Source organism: Mustela putorius, unplaced genomic scaffold, assembly GCF_011764305.1.
Source record: "Mustela putorius furo isolate JIRA1106 unplaced genomic scaffold, ASM1176430v1.1 tig00003898_pilon_pilon_pilon, whole genome shotgun sequence".
In the NCBI taxonomy this organism is placed as follows: domain Eukaryota; kingdom Metazoa; phylum Chordata; class Mammalia; order Carnivora; family Mustelidae; genus Mustela; species Mustela putorius.
Window position 1 is genome coordinate 35,301,617 of NW_025422047.1, and position 16,777 is coordinate 35,318,393.

The 16,777-nt window shown below is 35.2% G+C and overlaps 1 protein-coding gene across 7 annotated transcripts in view; it reads left to right on the plus strand.

Moving 5' to 3' along the window:
* The window catches only part of MIA2 (MIA SH3 domain ER export factor 2), a 79,005-nt gene extending 64,086 nt beyond the window's left edge, over positions 1–14,919 (plus strand). For 4 of the 7 annotated variants that reach the window (XM_004773295.3, XM_013046244.2, XM_045067696.1 and 1 more), the window contains 7 exons: positions 929–1,011; positions 2,587–2,715; positions 6,288–6,446; positions 8,900–9,022; positions 12,395–12,453; positions 13,271–13,505; positions 14,591–14,919. In XM_004773295.3, the coding sequence (XP_004773352.1) occupies positions 929–1,011; positions 2,587–2,715; positions 6,288–6,446; positions 8,900–9,022; positions 12,395–12,453; positions 13,271–13,505; positions 14,591–14,757 (955 nt within the window). In that variant the 3' untranslated portion in view covers positions 14,758–14,919. Of the gene's footprint in view, positions 1–928; positions 1,012–2,586; positions 2,716–6,287; positions 6,447–8,899; positions 9,023–12,394; positions 12,454–13,270; positions 13,506–14,590 lie in introns of those variants that run through there. The other 3 variants (XM_004773297.3, XM_013046245.2, XR_006602843.1) reach the window with 2 other exon arrangements.
* The last annotated feature ends 1,858 nt before the right edge of the window (positions 14,920–16,777 follow it).

The following is a 16,777-nucleotide window of genomic DNA, read 5'->3' on the forward strand; positions in this document are numbered from 1 at the left end:
CGTTGTAAAATGATAGATTTGAACTGGTTGACCTTGGAAAGCCCTGCTATTTCTAAATTTTGGGTTCTGGGATTATGGTATTCACTGTAGTCTAGTTTTTTTTTTTTTTTTAATGATTTTATTTACTTGGCAAAGAGAGAGGCAGTGAGAGAGGGAACACAGCAAGAGGAGTGGGAGAGGAGAAGCAGGCCCCCAGCTGAGCAGGGACCCCCCCACCCACCCCATGCAATGCAGGGCTTGGTCACAGGACCTGAGCCGAAGGCTCAAGTCTCCAAGGGCAGATGCTTTTAAGGACCGAGCCACCAAGGTGCCCCCACTGTAGTTCAGTTTTGAAAACAGAACAAAATAAAGTGATTTCAAAACTCAATAAAACATCACTATCAATAGGCGAAAAGAAGCCTGTTACCCCAAAATAAGTAGTGGGGTTATAGAAAGGTGTTTTGGTCAGAATATTTGTTTGTTTCTTTTGGTTTCTTTCTTTATTTTATTTTATTTTTTTTAATATTTATTTATTAGAGATCGCAAGTAGGCAGAGAGGCAGGCAGAGAGAGTGAGCGAGAGAAAGGGAAACAAGCTCCCTGCCAAGCAGAGAATCTGATGGGGGCTTTATCGCAGGACCCCAGGATCATGACCTGAGCTGAAGGCAGAGGCTTTAAACCACTGAGCCACCCAGGCGCCCCTCTTTTGGTTTCTTTTTAAAATTTTAATTCCAGTGTAGTTAACACACAGTGTTCTGTTAGTTTCAGGTGTACAATATAGTTATTTGACAATTACATATATTACTCATCAAAATAATTTTAAAGCATGTTTTTTCTATGTAGATATTGAGGTAGTGAAAAGTACCTTGTACTCGGTAGTGGCATTTTTCTTGAAATGTGGGTGCTTTTCTTGGATGAGTAACTTAGAGATGTTTGTTCTTTATTTGCAGATTAACTGAAACAGAGTTTAAATTTGAACTTTTAGAAAAAGATCCTTATGCACTTGATGTTCCAAATACAGCATTTGGCAGAGGTAGTTTTTTTTTTTAAACCCTTGTTTAAAATACATATATATATATGTATATATTGCACATAACCTTTTATATTAGTATAAATTAATACTACTATTTATAAATATTCTAGATTTTGGAACCAGGATTCTATTCTGAGTTCTGGCACAATCTCCCAGGTTTCTGAGTTTTGTTTCCCTAGCAAAAAATGTAAATAATTGCTGCTTCCATTTCTCAGTGGGCATTTGTAAGATGATGTCTATTTAGTACATTGAGCTCCTTGCAAAGCAAAGTGCTTGGCACATAGTCAGGTAATCATAATTATTTTATAATAATTATATAATTATTATAATAAATAATCATAATTATTTTAGGGGAGAATGAATAAGGAGTGCTTAAATGGAATAATGTTGTGACTATTTATATATCCACTATCTTTGGAATTTGCTTAAAATATAAAAACAAGAATTAGAACAGTCGTTTTTAATTATTTAAAAGAGTCAGTTAAGGTGGGAAAACAATCTGAGCATTCTTTGCTTTAATTACCTCAAAGTGAGGACCAGTTCTTTGGAAGATGTATTTAATATTTTTGTCCACTCATTAAAGACTTAGCATTTTTAATGATCTCATACTATTCCAAATAATTTAAATTTTTCAAAATAATGTTTGATTGAATTGGAATTAAGCATCTAAGGCAGTGAAAATAAAGCTATCTTCATATAGGTGGAATTCCATTTTAATAACTGTTTTGAAGGTATAAAAGTCACTTTTGAGAGTCTAATTTCATTAAAATGAAAGTTTATTTTTACATTTAACAAAATAGAAGATTATTATTAATTTCAAATAGTAATAAAGTTTGGAGTGGTGGGAATTATACAGAAGGAATTCTCTTCTGGATCTAAAGCATAAGTTTCAGAAAAATTAAATAAAACTTTGATCTTTTGTTGTAATAATATTTACGTATTTAAAAAGTATTATTTTGGTGGTACTTAAGCTTGTTTTTTGATGTTCTTGACTTTTGATCTTTGGAAGCATAATCATTACTTGGGAGTGGTGAAGTTTGTAAAATGATAGGGCTCTTGGTTATTTAATTTATAAAGTGATTTATTTGATGAATAAATGTGATCTGAATTTTCAGTGGCAATGAATCAGAAGTAATTTCTGATGCTTCGGAGGATTTTGCATTTCTACAATAGTACAACCCTCACCAGCCAAAATATCTGGAAGCATATTGCCATTAAAAGCAAAACCAAACAAACTTCATAGCCTGCAAATCCTCTTATACCTCTAAAATATCACTAAATATCACCATTATCCTTTACTTAGTAGTGTATGGTTATTTAAGTGTATTAGTTACCAAGAGGATAATGTTTTTATTGACTAGTGTATCTATTTGGTACACAGACTTTAAAAACCTAGGGTTCCATATTTAATTCTGTCCCATATTAGCAAAACCCAAGGCATAGTTAATATTCAAGAAGTGGATTAAACTTAAATTGGCAATAGGTGACCTGATGGAAATTGTTGAAATGGAATTCTAATCTATAGTGTAGCTAATTGAAACTATGAATTTAAATATGCTGTTTTAATTATTCCAGAGCATTCCCCATATGGTCCCTCACCATTGGGTCGACCTTCATCTGAAACGAGAGCTTTTCTCTCCCCTCCAACTTTGTTGGAGGGTCCACTCAGACTCTCACCTTTGCTTCCAGGGGGAGGAGGAAGAGGTATATTGTTTAAACATCTTTATTACTCTAGATTTCTTCCTTATTTTATATTTTCATCTCAACTTATCTTTAAAATAAACCTTGGGAAAATACAGGCATTCCTTGCACTTATTGTGGGTTACTTTTGTTTGGAAAAGGAGCTCTGTGATATCTAATTTTAATATATTTTTCTCTTAGAAACAGGATATAATAGGTTATATTTTGATCAAGCACTTGATGTGTATCTCTTTAAATCATTCGGCTTCTTAAAAACTGTATTTTATAGCACTTTATAAAGAACACATAAAATATGATAACAATCTAACATGGCATAAAATTGTATTTTAATGAAATATTATTAAAATGTAGAAATTCCAAATTCTTTTTCTACTTTATTATCATGATCTTTTATTGTAGAAAATCAGAAAGTGAAAGAGCCTTCTTTTTAGAGTGGAGGAATTAGAAGTACTATCTTATAGACCAAGTTTTGATGAGAGTCTTAAAGGAGACCTAAATGATTTCTTAATATTTTGATAAACTGACCCAAGATTGTCTGCTTTGTTACCTACCTGTATGGGTTTTTGAGAATCTCAGCAGCTATTTCAAACCTATGCGTTAGCTCTTGGTCTTTCTGCATTTACTTCAGCACTCACCCTTGTGTTACCTATGTACCTGGAGTTTTCCTCTTTTGATCTTTTACCATGCTTTGTTCACTTTGTCAGGTTGCTTTAAAATTTTCTCTTGAATTGTGGCAAAAAGCAAAGATTTAGAAAGTACTGTTTATTCTCAAATCAAAAGTCTCAGGTTTTTAGCCTCATCTGTGTTGTATGAGAGCTGGTAAGCATTCTTCATCAGTGTTGTGACCCCCATTCTGCCCCTTTTATTAGTGATTTTAGCATATTGAATCTGACTAAAAACACCAAACTAAACCCAACTTATAAAAGCTCATATAATGAAATGGATACTACTTATCAAAATAGTCTCTCATGGAGGCTGTAATTCCCAATTGAACCTACTATTATTTTAAATATTTTTGGAGCTCTTTCTTTGGGATTGTCTCCAAAGAATGAGAGAATGAATTTTCTACTTTATGGTTATGGGATGTTCTCCCTTTGCCCATCTCCTGTTTACATAATCTTTCCTCATCCTCGGTTTGGTACACTTAGCACTGGTCTCTCCTACCTCCCAGTCCTACCTACTGATTGGGCTTACAGCCTGGAGACATTTCAGAGAGAAGCTTTTCTTGTCTTGGCTTTGAACTGAAAACTGGGGAAAGAGTGAGTTGCAGACTGATACTTGGAGTCCTGGGAGAGCTTTGCCTTAAGCACTTTAGGAAGGGGACTAATTTCGAAATTCACATGTGTGCTATGAATGCACTAGAATTCATCTTCCCCCTAATTTTTTTTTACTCTGAACAGTAAGAAATATATTTTCATGTTCTATTACCCATCAACATAAATGTAATAGAAACCATTTAGATGTTTTTTATGCTTTCTGATACTTTCTATTCATTTCTATTCCATTTCATTAAAAAAATTGCTGCTTAAGAGTAAGTTGATTTTATGCACCATGATGGGTTGCAGCCAGCTGTCTGAAAAACAGTGCCCTAGAAATCAGGGTATAATTGGCTAAACTGCAAATATGAATCACTGGAAGTTGAATAACATAAGTCAAGGATTGCTTGTAGTCAATTGAATATTTGGAGTAAGAGTGAAAATTACCTTTGATTTCTCCTCTCCTATTTAAATTACTTTCCTCTCCTTTTTAATTACTTTCAAGAAATAATGTGTTTAGATTATTTGCAGGGGTGTTTTGCTATTTTTTAGAAAAGCTACGGAAGTTTTAGGTAAGTTATCAGTAGGTCTTAAAAGAGTTGCTTTGAAGTAAATTTCCTGTGACCCATCCAAGAAGGATGATGAGTGCCCTTTTCCTTTGTTTTATTATCTTTTTAAAATTGAAAGTTTGGGTGAGATACATGTTCAAATAAGATGGAGTATAAGGAAAATAATTTCTTTTTAGAGTAACCTTATTGTAACTTTTGGTGTGAATGCAAAGCATTTTCAAGTTTGTAATTTTTCACCTGGTAGTCATTTGGCCTGTGCTTTGGTTCTCTGAAAGGAAGCAATCAAAAGAAGGCCTTTGTCTCCTTTAAAGATCTGTGCTTCACTCTAGATGAACCCAGCCTAATTGACTTTTGCACATTTTTTACCAATTTAATTTTCTGCTTTTCCAGCCTTTTTCTTCTAATGAACTTATTAAAAGGATGAATAGGCTAGAAGGGAAGATTGAGTGAAATTAATAGAATACAGAAGTATAAGGAAAAGAGATAGTTGACCTTCTGAATATAAAAGTTTACTCTTGACTGTACAAAGGGAGTAGATAAAAAAATATTAAAAGATTATATATTTTTTATATATAATAGGATTCTTATACTGATATGAACAAGTTACCAAGAAAACGTCAGATTTGTTTTAGTCTCTTAAAGGTATACTGAAATGTGGAAAACATTTTAGATTTCTATTAAAAAGTTGTTGTTGTTGTTTTTTAAATAAAAGTTATTCCTTGAAAGGAAAGGGGTTTTGTTTTCTGGGCAGTATAAATTTGGGAAGATCTTACTCTCCCCTCAGTAATAGATAAGTAAAGTATTAACATATTTTGTTATTTAGTGTTTAAAAAATTGTTTATTTGTTTTTTTCCATTTTAATTGAATATGTTATTAATTGAGGTACTGTCCTTTTTGTGGTCATAAGAAGGGAACTTTATAATCATGATGATCTTTTATAAATGTAAGCATGCTGATTTCCTTATCCAGATGAGTGTTACTTTGTTCAAAGTGTTTATTCCAACTGTGCTGTTGTTTTTGAAACTCTTGTTTTAGACTTTCCTTCAGAGTTGTGAACTCTTTTTGAAGGTGAATTTGATATTCAGAAATTGCTAAAAGCCCTTTAAAGCCAAATTTATCTGGTGGGTATAAAGTTTGTAATCAGACTGGTTAAAATCATTTTTGGACAGAAGTAAAGTCCTGTTTCAACATTGAGATGCAGTTTCTTGAGTGGCTTTTAAGTTAATCTGAGTACATTTCTAAAAGAGTTGTTCTAAAAAATACTGTGAGTAGTTGTAGAATTATTAAAATAGGTATATAGAGTCTAGGATGACAGCTTTAAAAGAATCATGCTCTTTTTGACTATTGGCGTATTAGTGTAAGCAACAAAAACCTCATTTTATAAATATTTTATTCCATTCTGGTATAGAAATCTCTACTTTGCAATTTACTTTATACTCCTATTTTTCAGGCTTAGTATTTATAATTCACAGTTTAGCCATTGATTTATGTATAAATGATGATGGTGGTAACATTTCTAAATGACTTTAATAGACAGTTGTTTGTTTATATACATTGCAAAATTATTATTTCCTCCTTGTCCTAGACTTTGTCCTAGGCTTTGGTAAGATAGAATTGTAGTCTATGTGTCTTAGGGAAACTTTGTGGGAATCTGATTGTTCTCACTTTTTACAAGCTGCCTGGGTTTCATTTGATGATATGTCTTTAATACTTTTTTAGGTGAAACAATTGTATTTTTTTCTTTAATTAGGCATAAGAGGCCCAGGGAACCCTCTGGACCATCAGAATACCAATGAAAGAGGAGACTCAAACTGTGATAGATTAACTGATGCTCGCAGAGCACCTTCAGACACTGGATCACTTTCACCTCCGTGGGAGCAGGATCGTAGGATGATGATCCCACCATCAGGTATGGAAAGAGTATAATTATTTATATTTGAAAGGCAACCAGTCTGTGCAACATAGAGGAATGGAAGAAAAGAGGAGTACATGTATGTCCTGTCTTAGGAAAAACCCGATACAGGGGCACCTGGGTGGCTCAGTGGGTTAAGCCTCTGCCTTCAGCTCAGGTCATGATCTCAGGGTCCTGGGATTGAGCCCCACATCGGGCTCTCTGCTCAGCAGGGAGCCTCCTTCCTCCTCTCTCTCTGCCTGCCTCTCTGCCTGCTTATGATCTCTCTCTGTCAAATAAATAAATAAAAAAATCTTAAAAAAAAAACAAAAGAAAAACCATGATACATATTAGAAAACAACAGTAGCATAAATTTCCAAACATGATAATTAGGGGTAATTGTTCAGGTTATAGAAGTCTGCTTTGCTCCCCTCCAACCCTCCTGTGGAATATCTTTATTATTTTTATTGCTCATAAGGGATATATATTTATATTAGAAAATCCAAACAATTGTGGGGTGCCTGTGTGGTGCAGTCAGTTAAGCCTCAGACTCTTGATTTGGGCTCAGGTCATGATCTCAGGGTTGTGGGTTTGAGCCCCTCACTGGGCTCCACGCTAAGCACAAAGTCTGCTTAAGCTTAATTCATTCTACTTTTTGTCAGTTCCTCCTTCCTGCTGTCTCTCAAATAAATAATAAATAAGTCTTAAAATCTACGTAATGGTGAAATGTGTAATTAGGAAAGTGAAAAAATCTCAATCTTCCCCAAATCTTTTCCTTCTCCCTTTCTTTCTTTTTAATCATGTCTTTTCTTATAAGGATAGTAGAAAACAAAGGTATGAAAGCAAGCAAACAAGGAACCATTTGTCTTTATTTTCCGTATTTCAGTCTCATTGGTCATGTGCCTTCCACATAGCTTTATCTTGTTGGATCATGTGTGGTGTGTATCTGAGTTTGACCAGAATACCCTTGTTTACTTGTACACCCTTCCTTTTCTCTCAGGGCGAGCTTTACGTCCTCCATAACACCACGATTTCGGTTCCTCCAGTCAGAATTTAGTAGGCCACCACTCATAATTTGTATACCTCTTTAGTAAGGCATTGGCCACATTGTATTTATTTCTGTCACTATTAGACTATAAAGTATGGACTGTATCAAAATCAACTTTATATAAGTAGTGCCATGTATACATTAAGCCCTGGTAGATTTCAGGAATAAATTATTTTGTCCAGTGGAGGGCACCATGGTTATATGATTTATAAAATAGCAAGCTTGTAGCAAAATTGTTTTTCTTTTTGATTTTGTATTTCTGAGGTTGCTGATATTGTGGGGGGATGTATTTTAGAAGCAAAATAATGATATAGTATGATATCTTGAGACTTGCTTAAGAAAGAGTTGGGACGTTTTCAGGCTTCCCCGTTTTATCCACTTGCCCAGCTCTGCCATTTAATTAATCCCATGTTTGAAGTAGAAAGGGAAAACTTGGTTTAGATCTCAGTCATTGGTATTGGTCTTCCTTTAATTGGGCTAATAATTCAGACCCATTGAGACAGTTTTTTGCTAAGATTCTGAAAGAGGGAGGAAATGAGCCTGAGGCTATCCACCCAGATCTTTCTTTCCTGATTCACATCCCTGGGCCCTTGGGAGCTCATTAAATATAATTCTTTCCATTAACTCTAGTTGATGCTGAGTGGTTTCCTTGGCTTTGTGTGGGAGAGGTGTGTCAGTAAGGTCCCATCTGGCTGAGTCAGATGAGTAATGACCTATCCTATCCAACAATGTGTGGAGTTCACATTTTGCACCACTGCTTAGGACAGTCATGGAAAGCAGTTTGCAGCTGTTTTTCCATATTTCTATGGATAAGAAAGAGCCACACAGTTCACCCCTTTTGACTTTCCTCTTATTTTTGGAGTTGGGCATATGCATAACTAATCTGTCAAAATCTGCCATCACCTGTCAAAGATGAGATAGACTACCTTTATTTTTTTCAAGAATGATGAGTTCTACAAGTACCCAGGAATGACAGTTTTGTCATTGTAAGTGACCCTTGGGGACAGTGAAGGGTGGTTGCAGAAGCACCTGAGTCACAGTCTGTGCCCAGATTTGTGTCTGTCCAGGTGTCCTTAATCTGAGCATTGTGAACCTTCTGTTCATCTGTTGAGCGAAAGATCTTCCCCTTTAGTTTTGGAGGGGTGCTAACTGCCAAAATACTGAAGTTACTAAAAATTTGATCATTGATGACCTCTGAATGATATCTGCTTTGTTAACTACCTCTTTTATCAGTGTCTGTTTTGCTGAATTTCCTGATACACTTACAACATATTCCTTTTTTTCTTTCTTTGCTATTTCCTCAAATTATTTACTATTGTCTACCAAGAATGTGGTTCAGTTTTTTAGGAAGCAAGAGAAATGTCTATATTCTATCTATTAAACTTAAATAAACTTGATTTATTTTTACAAACTTGTTTTCTAGGCCAGCCATATCCTGATCCAGCTATTCCTCCACAAAGGCAAGACAGATTTTATTCTACTTCTGGCAGACTCTCTGGGCCAGCAGAACTCAGAAGTATTAATATGCCATCTTCGGATAAAGTGGGTAAGAAATACTTATGTGTATGTGTATATTTTTTAATAATGGTGGCATATGAAAGAATTGGAAGCTGAAAAAAGGACTAATAACTGGACATCTTTGGTAGCTCTTGATACCAAAATCTTTCCTGAAACTTTCTAGTTTTATGTTTCTTGTTATATTGTATGTATCCATGGCATGTGCATATGTGTTAATGGTTGATTTGGGCATTATTGTAATGGGTTTACTATATTTAGCTATGATGTCCAATTTTACTCTATTCCATGATTAATTTTTAAAAATTTACCAGTCCACTTACATATATCCTACTTGGTAATCAGGAAAGTGAATGGAAATGGGAAAATCCACAAGAAAAATAATTTGCTTTGTTGTTGCTTTAATTAAGTACCTTATTTAAACATTACATACAAAGATAGATTTAACTAACATTTATTGAGCAACCTACTATTTGTCAGGCTCTCTTTTCCTTAAACCACCTCACAGCAACCCTCTAAAATTGGGAAATATATATATCCAGCGGATTAGTCAGAAGAGTGTAACGTTAAAAAGATTAAAAGCAAATAGAAACAAAATAAATTTATTGGTAAGATGTTTCTTCAGGACAGGGAATACATTGCAAGGCGGGGTTAGGCATTATCTGGCTGAAACATTTATTATTTTAGAAAAGGAGTCTTTTTGGAATAGTAAGCAGAGAAGGAGATCTATGGCCTAGATTAATTAAAATTAGTTTTAATTAAATAATTTCTTTCTAACCTTTGGATTTTGGATTTTGAAATTGTTTTCCCTCATTAATTCAAACTTTATGGAGTGACAGTGTATATGTGATTGGATGTCTATTTTTAAACTAATGCTATTTAACGTTTCTTACATGTCCTTTTTTGTTGTTGGAATCTAATTATCCAATTAGATAATTTTTAAGTGTCTACTGTTTAGAAGATGCCCTACGTGACATGGCAGAGAATATAATTATAATAAGGTATAGTTTCTGCCTATAAGAAGCTAATAATTAAATGTGGAGAAAGAAATATATATATATATATCTTTCATATATTTTATATATCCATCAGGCAGTAATGCTCTAGAATTAAAGAATAGCACCTTTAAAGATTAAGACTTACAAAGTTGTAATAAATTATGGCTGCAACATGGAGTGTGAGTCAGGGAATATTGAAACAAGTAGTGAAAAGGTTAAGCAGTATATAGAGTTCTCGGGGCCTTGCAAACCTGTTCAAAACTTGGACCTTGTTCACAGGGTAATGGGAACACATTAAAGAAATAATCAGATCTGCATTTTAGAGAAATTACTGTGGATGCGTTTATGGTGAATAGGTTGGAGGGAGCAGTTAAGATTGCAGGCATGGTAACTTTTTAGGAGTCTGTGACAGGAATCTACGTCAGTAAGCGGGTAGTGATTTAGCAGAGGGGATAGGGATGCATAGATGTAAGCAGACATAGAGAAAAGAGAATTGGGAGGATTTAGGATTGAAAGCCTGTGGGAGTGTGGGGGAAGAAGGAGTCTTGGCTGATACCTAGATTCCTGACTATAGCATCTGGGCCATTCATCATCCTGAGACAAAGAACAAGGAACAGGAGCAAATTTGACAGGAAAGATTATAAGTTATGTTTTGAACTTATAAAATTAGCAGCACCTGTGATACACCTGCATGAATATTCAAAGAGTCAGTTCAAGCTTTGAAGTCCTAGTAGGGGGAATAACAATCTGAATCACACATCTGGAAGTCATTAGTTGGTATACATCAAATTAAAGGTGTAGGAGTGGATGGGATTTCTCGAAAGGAGAATGAAAGCAGAATGGGGCGGAGGTGGGAACTCCATGGAGACCATCATTTAAGGATAGACAGAGATAGTGAAGCCCACCAAAGAGACTGAGAAGGAGTGGCGAGCAGGGGAAGATAGAGAGAGAAGGGTGCCATCACAAAAATTGAAGGCTGAGAGAATTTAAAGAGAGAGAGAGAGAGTGGTCAATAATGGTGAGGAATAATATAAAATAAGGACTAAAAGTATCTTTTAGTTTAGCAAAAACATTTTTTTTTGATGTTGGGGAAAATAATTTCGGTGGAGTAGTGGATGTTGCAAATAGATTGCAGTAAAATGAGGACAAAATGAGAGGAATTCCAAATAATATATATAAAACAAGTATTGATTGCAGAAGAGAGGGGTAGCTATAGGGGAATTTTCTTTTTCTGTGTCGTTTTTAAGTAGTAGTTGGAAGAGACTTGCTGATAGAATGGGTCTAGCAGAAAGGGAAGAGGGAGGCAACAGAGAGGAAGGGGAGAGATTCAGCGCACAGAACCAGGGTCATAGGTCGTCTAGAAGGAGACTTCTCCATGATAAGAGGAGGAAAAATCATACGAATTTGGTTGCTGATAGATTTATTTGTTTGATTACAGAAAGTTAAGGGAGTTTCTAAGTGACTGGTTTAGTAGGTTTGAAGAGATGGAGATTTAAAATTGCTGAGGAGAAATGTGGTTTGGAAGTTGCAGAATGATTAGTCATTGAGCAGCTGCAAGTATGGCTGAAAATCCATCAGCTTGGAGTGGGCTCTGTCTACACAAATCTGTGATTGTTTTACCTGCAGAGGTGCTGAATTGCAGGTATAGGTAGAGTGGAAGTGGAAAGTTGGATTAATATGGAGCTAGAATATTGTCACGTACATGTCGAAATATTGCCAGCTGGGTAAGGACATCGATGATTGGATGAAGTGATGGACTTAGAAGTCTAGTTAATTAGGGGTGGAAATGAAAAGAGGAGGAAACTAAAGAAAATGGAGGGAGACCAGAGGGCTGGAAGCTTCTGTGACAGGAACAGGTGTAGTGAGAATAACTAAATGAGAAGTCTAGGCGAGGATAAGTGTTGTGGTCAGAGAGAGGGTTGTTTGAATTTACCTTCTCATGGACCGAGCAGTTCTTGGTGAAGATGAAGTCCAGGAACATTTATTTTGAACAGTAGCTAAATTCAAATGCTAGTCTATGTTACCTGATGGAGGAATTAGGAAAGTAGGAAGGAAAGAGGAAAAGGAAGGAAGAGTGGAGGGAGGGCAAAAAGAAAGGAAGGAAAGACGGATAAGGAAGAGGGATGCCGCCTTCCAGAAGTCTCCTAATGATGCACTTGCATCAGGGTTGCCTAGGAACAAGCCACAGAAATTCCTGCCACCTGCCTTTGCAGAACTTTTGAGTGTGCCACAGTTTCCAGTGACCCAAAGCTGTTCCTGCGGCCGCAATGCAGGATGCTGGTATCGGGCTGGTTTATGTACTAATGGGAGAATGAGAAAATATCAACAATCCCTTGTGATTGGGAGATACGGTAGAAATGGAGTGATCAGTCATATATTTTTCATGGTTTAACTTTTGTGTTTAGATGGACCAATCTCTTCAGAAATGGAATCCACTAGAAATGATAACAAAGATGACCTTGGTGTAAGTATTGAAAGTGGAATTTTATCCATGTGCTCAGGAGCTTTTCAGACTCTTGGTTTATTAGAGGAGAAATTTAGCTGGCAGTCGATTTCTTGATATAAAGCTGCTTCTCCCATTTTGACAAATATATACACTCCCTATATAGCATTATAGTTGTTTCTTTCCTGGGTTGTACACTATGGTGATACAGTACAACTTATAGGCTAAAGGCTTGAGTTAGCTTACTAAAGTTAAACAGGAATTTGGATTATCCCCTTCAATTTTTATTTGAATGTTTTAAAGTATATTTTTGTTATTACCTTTACAATTTTTGCTTTTGGTCACCTTTTTTATGTTGAAAATACAAACATAGGGCACCTGGGTGGCCCAGTTGGTTAAGCAACTGCCTTGGGCTCAGGTCATGATCCTGGAGTCCTGGGATCGAGTCCTGCTTCGGGCTCCCTGCTCCACGGGGAGTCTGCTTCTCCCTCTGACCTTCTCCCCTCTCATGTTCTCTCTCACTCAAATAAATAAATAAAATCTTAAAAAAAAAAAAAAAGAAAATACATAAACATCTGTTTTTCAGTATGAACTTGATAAAAGAATGTATGTTTTGGTACTCTTGGACTACTCTTGTGTTTTATCTTTAGCCCGAGTATTACTTTTTTCAGTTAATATTTGTGATCGCAAAAATCCATCTGATGTAGAAAATAGAATCTTTCAGAAGAAACTATTAAGATTATTATAGACTGCTTTCTTTTAAACCTAAGATTTTTCAGGAAGATTATTGCAAATTTTGCTGTTGCTTTAGTGACTGCTGTTTGTCAATTTGTTACAGAATTTAAATGTGCCTGATTCATCTCTCCCCGCCAAAAGTGAAGCAGCGGGCCCTGGCTTTGTTCCTCCACCTCTTGCTCCATTCAGGGCTCCATTATTTCCAATGGATGCAAGGGGTCCGTTCATGAGAAGAGGTCCTCCTTTTCCTCCACCTCCTCCAGGAAGCATGTATGGAGCTCCTCGAGATTATTTCCCACCAAGGGATTTTGCTGGCCCACCGCCACCGCCATTTGCAAGTACGTTTTTTTTTTTTTTAAACTTAGTGTGTGTTTTACAGAGTAAATCAAAGATATAATTCTAAGCTTTTCTCACTGTAGTAAATCATTACTTTTCCAAATTGGAAAGGCAGCCAGCCATTTGTAGACTGTAATGAGGCTTCCACGTGATTCATCCCAATGATATGGAATTATTTCTGTATTTCAGTAATTAGGAAAAATCATTGTTTTTTTTGCAGTGGTCTTAAATTAAGACTTAAATTATTTGTTTCTTATTTGATTAGAAAGTGGTTACTGTATCAATTAGTAAAAATAATTACAGCTTATATTTTAGCATTAAAATTACTAGCTAAAGTATTTTTAAAAGTTTTTTTCATAAGTAGTTCCTATGCAGTCCTACTTATTTAAAACCCAAAATATGTTTATCATGTTTAGACTAATTGTTGAATTTATTGAAATTCTTTCATAGCCTTACATAAGAAAAAAACAATTTTTTGCTTTTATATCTGTACATTGCCATTTAGAACTCTAGGTTTCTATAGAATAAATAGTTAACCAAACACTAGGCGGAAGGCTAGTATATGCCTGACATGGTATTTTTTCTCTCATTTCTCCTCTATTTTAAGGTTTAAGGTGAACTAAGATGAATTTTGGGGAAATTCAAGATAGTCTTTTAACTGTAAATGTTTTAGGATAGTATAAAATTAGAATTGGAAATTACTAGTCAGAATTTAAGTCTGGTGAAAATTATATGACATGAAAATGTTTTAATTTAATTTAAGTCTGGTGAAAATTATATGACATGAAAATTTTTAATCAAGCTTTATTATGTATTTTGAAATAATTTGAAAAGTGTTAAGATGTTAGGTTTTCATAGGACAAAAATTGTGGCTAAAGTTAGTGATGTTCCCTTCAATCCTGTGTAATTGAAGAGAATATGCTTTTACTCAATGTTGTAAAAATTCATTTGTTAGATCAAGTAATTATTCTGGGGTCAATTTTTGAGTATGAACATAGGTATTATAAGTTATAAGCTAATCATTTAATAGAACTGAAGTACAGGTACTTAAAATTAAAAAATGTCTTTTACCAATCTCTTTGAACAGTGAGAAATGTCTATCCACCGAGAGCTTTTCCTCCTTTTCTTCCCCCAAGAGCTGGATTTTTTCCCCCACCCCCACGTGCTGAAAATAGATGTGAGTTCCCATTAGGGTTGACTCCACCTTCAAATGAGCCTACTACTGAACATCCAGCACCACAGCAAGAAACTTAACATGTTTTTGATCTCTCTTCAAAAGTAATTTTGACTTCTCTCTTATTTTCAGTTTAAGTAACGGCTGTTACTTAACCTATTATACTTTTGCTCACATAAGAGCTTAATGGAATTAAAACTCTCAGGATAGTATTTTGTAAATAAAGATGATTTAAATATGAATCTTATGAGTAAATTATTTCCATTTTATTTTATTCTAGATAGTATATTTTAATTTTATTAACAAATCCACTATCACATAAACAATGGGAGTTTTATATGTCATCTTGCAGTTGGGGGTGTTTTAAACTCCAAAGAACTTTTTGCCAAGAACTGTATTTACTATGGTTGTAGACAAATGTGAAGGTAACTTTATGCTTAATTAAATGAATTTTAATTGATTTAAAGACTTGTTTGGTATTGATAATAATAATAAAATCAGCTAGTTTTCCATAAATATGACTCCATTAGTTAGTTTTTTACTTTTCTCAATAGCTTTGAGGCTCAAAACTAATGCTTTATATGGATTTTTCCCATTTGATTATCTTACCAAGGTTGTACTCTCTTTCTTGCAAGTAGACATGAATGGCCAAAAGCAACAAATTAATACACTCTTTTTTTTTTTAAATTTAAGATTTTATTTATTTGTCAGAGTGAGCACAGGCAGACAGAATGGCAGGCAGAGGCAGAGGGAGAAGCAGGCTCTCTGCTGAGCAAGGATCCCGATGTAGGACTTGATCCAAGGGCGCTGGGATCATGACCTGAGCTGAAGGCAGCCGTTTAACCAACTGAGCCCCCCAGGAGTCCCAAATTAATACACTCTTAAAAGTCAATATTGATTATATTCTAATTGATTTGTCTAAATAGTATTTTTTCAGAGTTGGGATCCTCTTAGTTCATTCACTAGCTTTTGGACAGTTTTCTATCTGGCTTGCTTTTCTCTTAATTTGTAAGATAATTACTGTTTTTAGTGGGGAATGTTGAAATTTGCTATAGAAATTTTGTATTTGGACTCAGTATCTTTAGAACGTTTCCTTAACCTTCTTTGTGTGTTTCCTCAGGCATGAATTCTATTATTATTAGTCTTCTCACACGTTAATATGATTATGAAAGGAAAGATAATTAAGTATAACTAATAAGTCTTAGAATACGTCTGTTGAGAAGTTGGTTGTTTTTAGTTGTTTACTTGGAATTTGTCCTCTGTGCCAAAAGACAGAAGGTGAAACATTCTTGAACAAAGCAGTCATGCACTGTAACTGGAGTGCTTCCTGCCAGCATTTCTGCAGATGCTCTCTGGAACACTTCTTGTGAGGTATTCTTACTCCTCCATTCTTACCTCACCTTAGGAGACAAGGTTGAACAGAAGGACTTCATGAAGTGAATTGCTTGGATAAGGTATTATGTAGATTGGGAACTGTAAAATCATCATCATAAACTTAGTGTTTAGAGGTTAGGTTTTAGGAGAAATAGATTGCTTTTTTAAAGTTGGAAATTTGGAAAGTGAAAGAAGAGAAACAGAACAGTGATGGAGAGTATTCCAGTCAAGTGAAACTTTTCTTTGCCCCAGGATGAAGGAGACCTGTTTTGACTTAAGACAGAAGACAGGAGAGTGGTGCAGGCAAGTCGAACCTCAGAGAGAACGGTAATGAAGTGAGAAGCCAGCATCAGAGAGGAAGCAAGGATAACAGTCAATGAGAGCACAGCAGAAGCCAGAAAGACTTGATATGGGCTGAATAGTTTGAAACACTTTGGGATTCCAGAGTAAATGAACATACTTTACTTACAAAAATATACATATATTTTGGGACGCCTGGGTGGCTCAGTTGGTTAAGCAGCTGCCTTCGGCTCAGGTCATGATCCCAGCGTGCTGGGATCGAGTCCCACATCGGGCTCCTTGCTCAGCAGAGAGCCTGCTTCTCCCTCTGCCTCTGCCTGCCATTCTGTCTGCCTGTGCTCGCTCTTTCCCCCTCTCTTTCTCTGATAAATAAATAAAATCTTTAAAATATATATATATATTAAAGATTTTATTTATTTTAAAGAT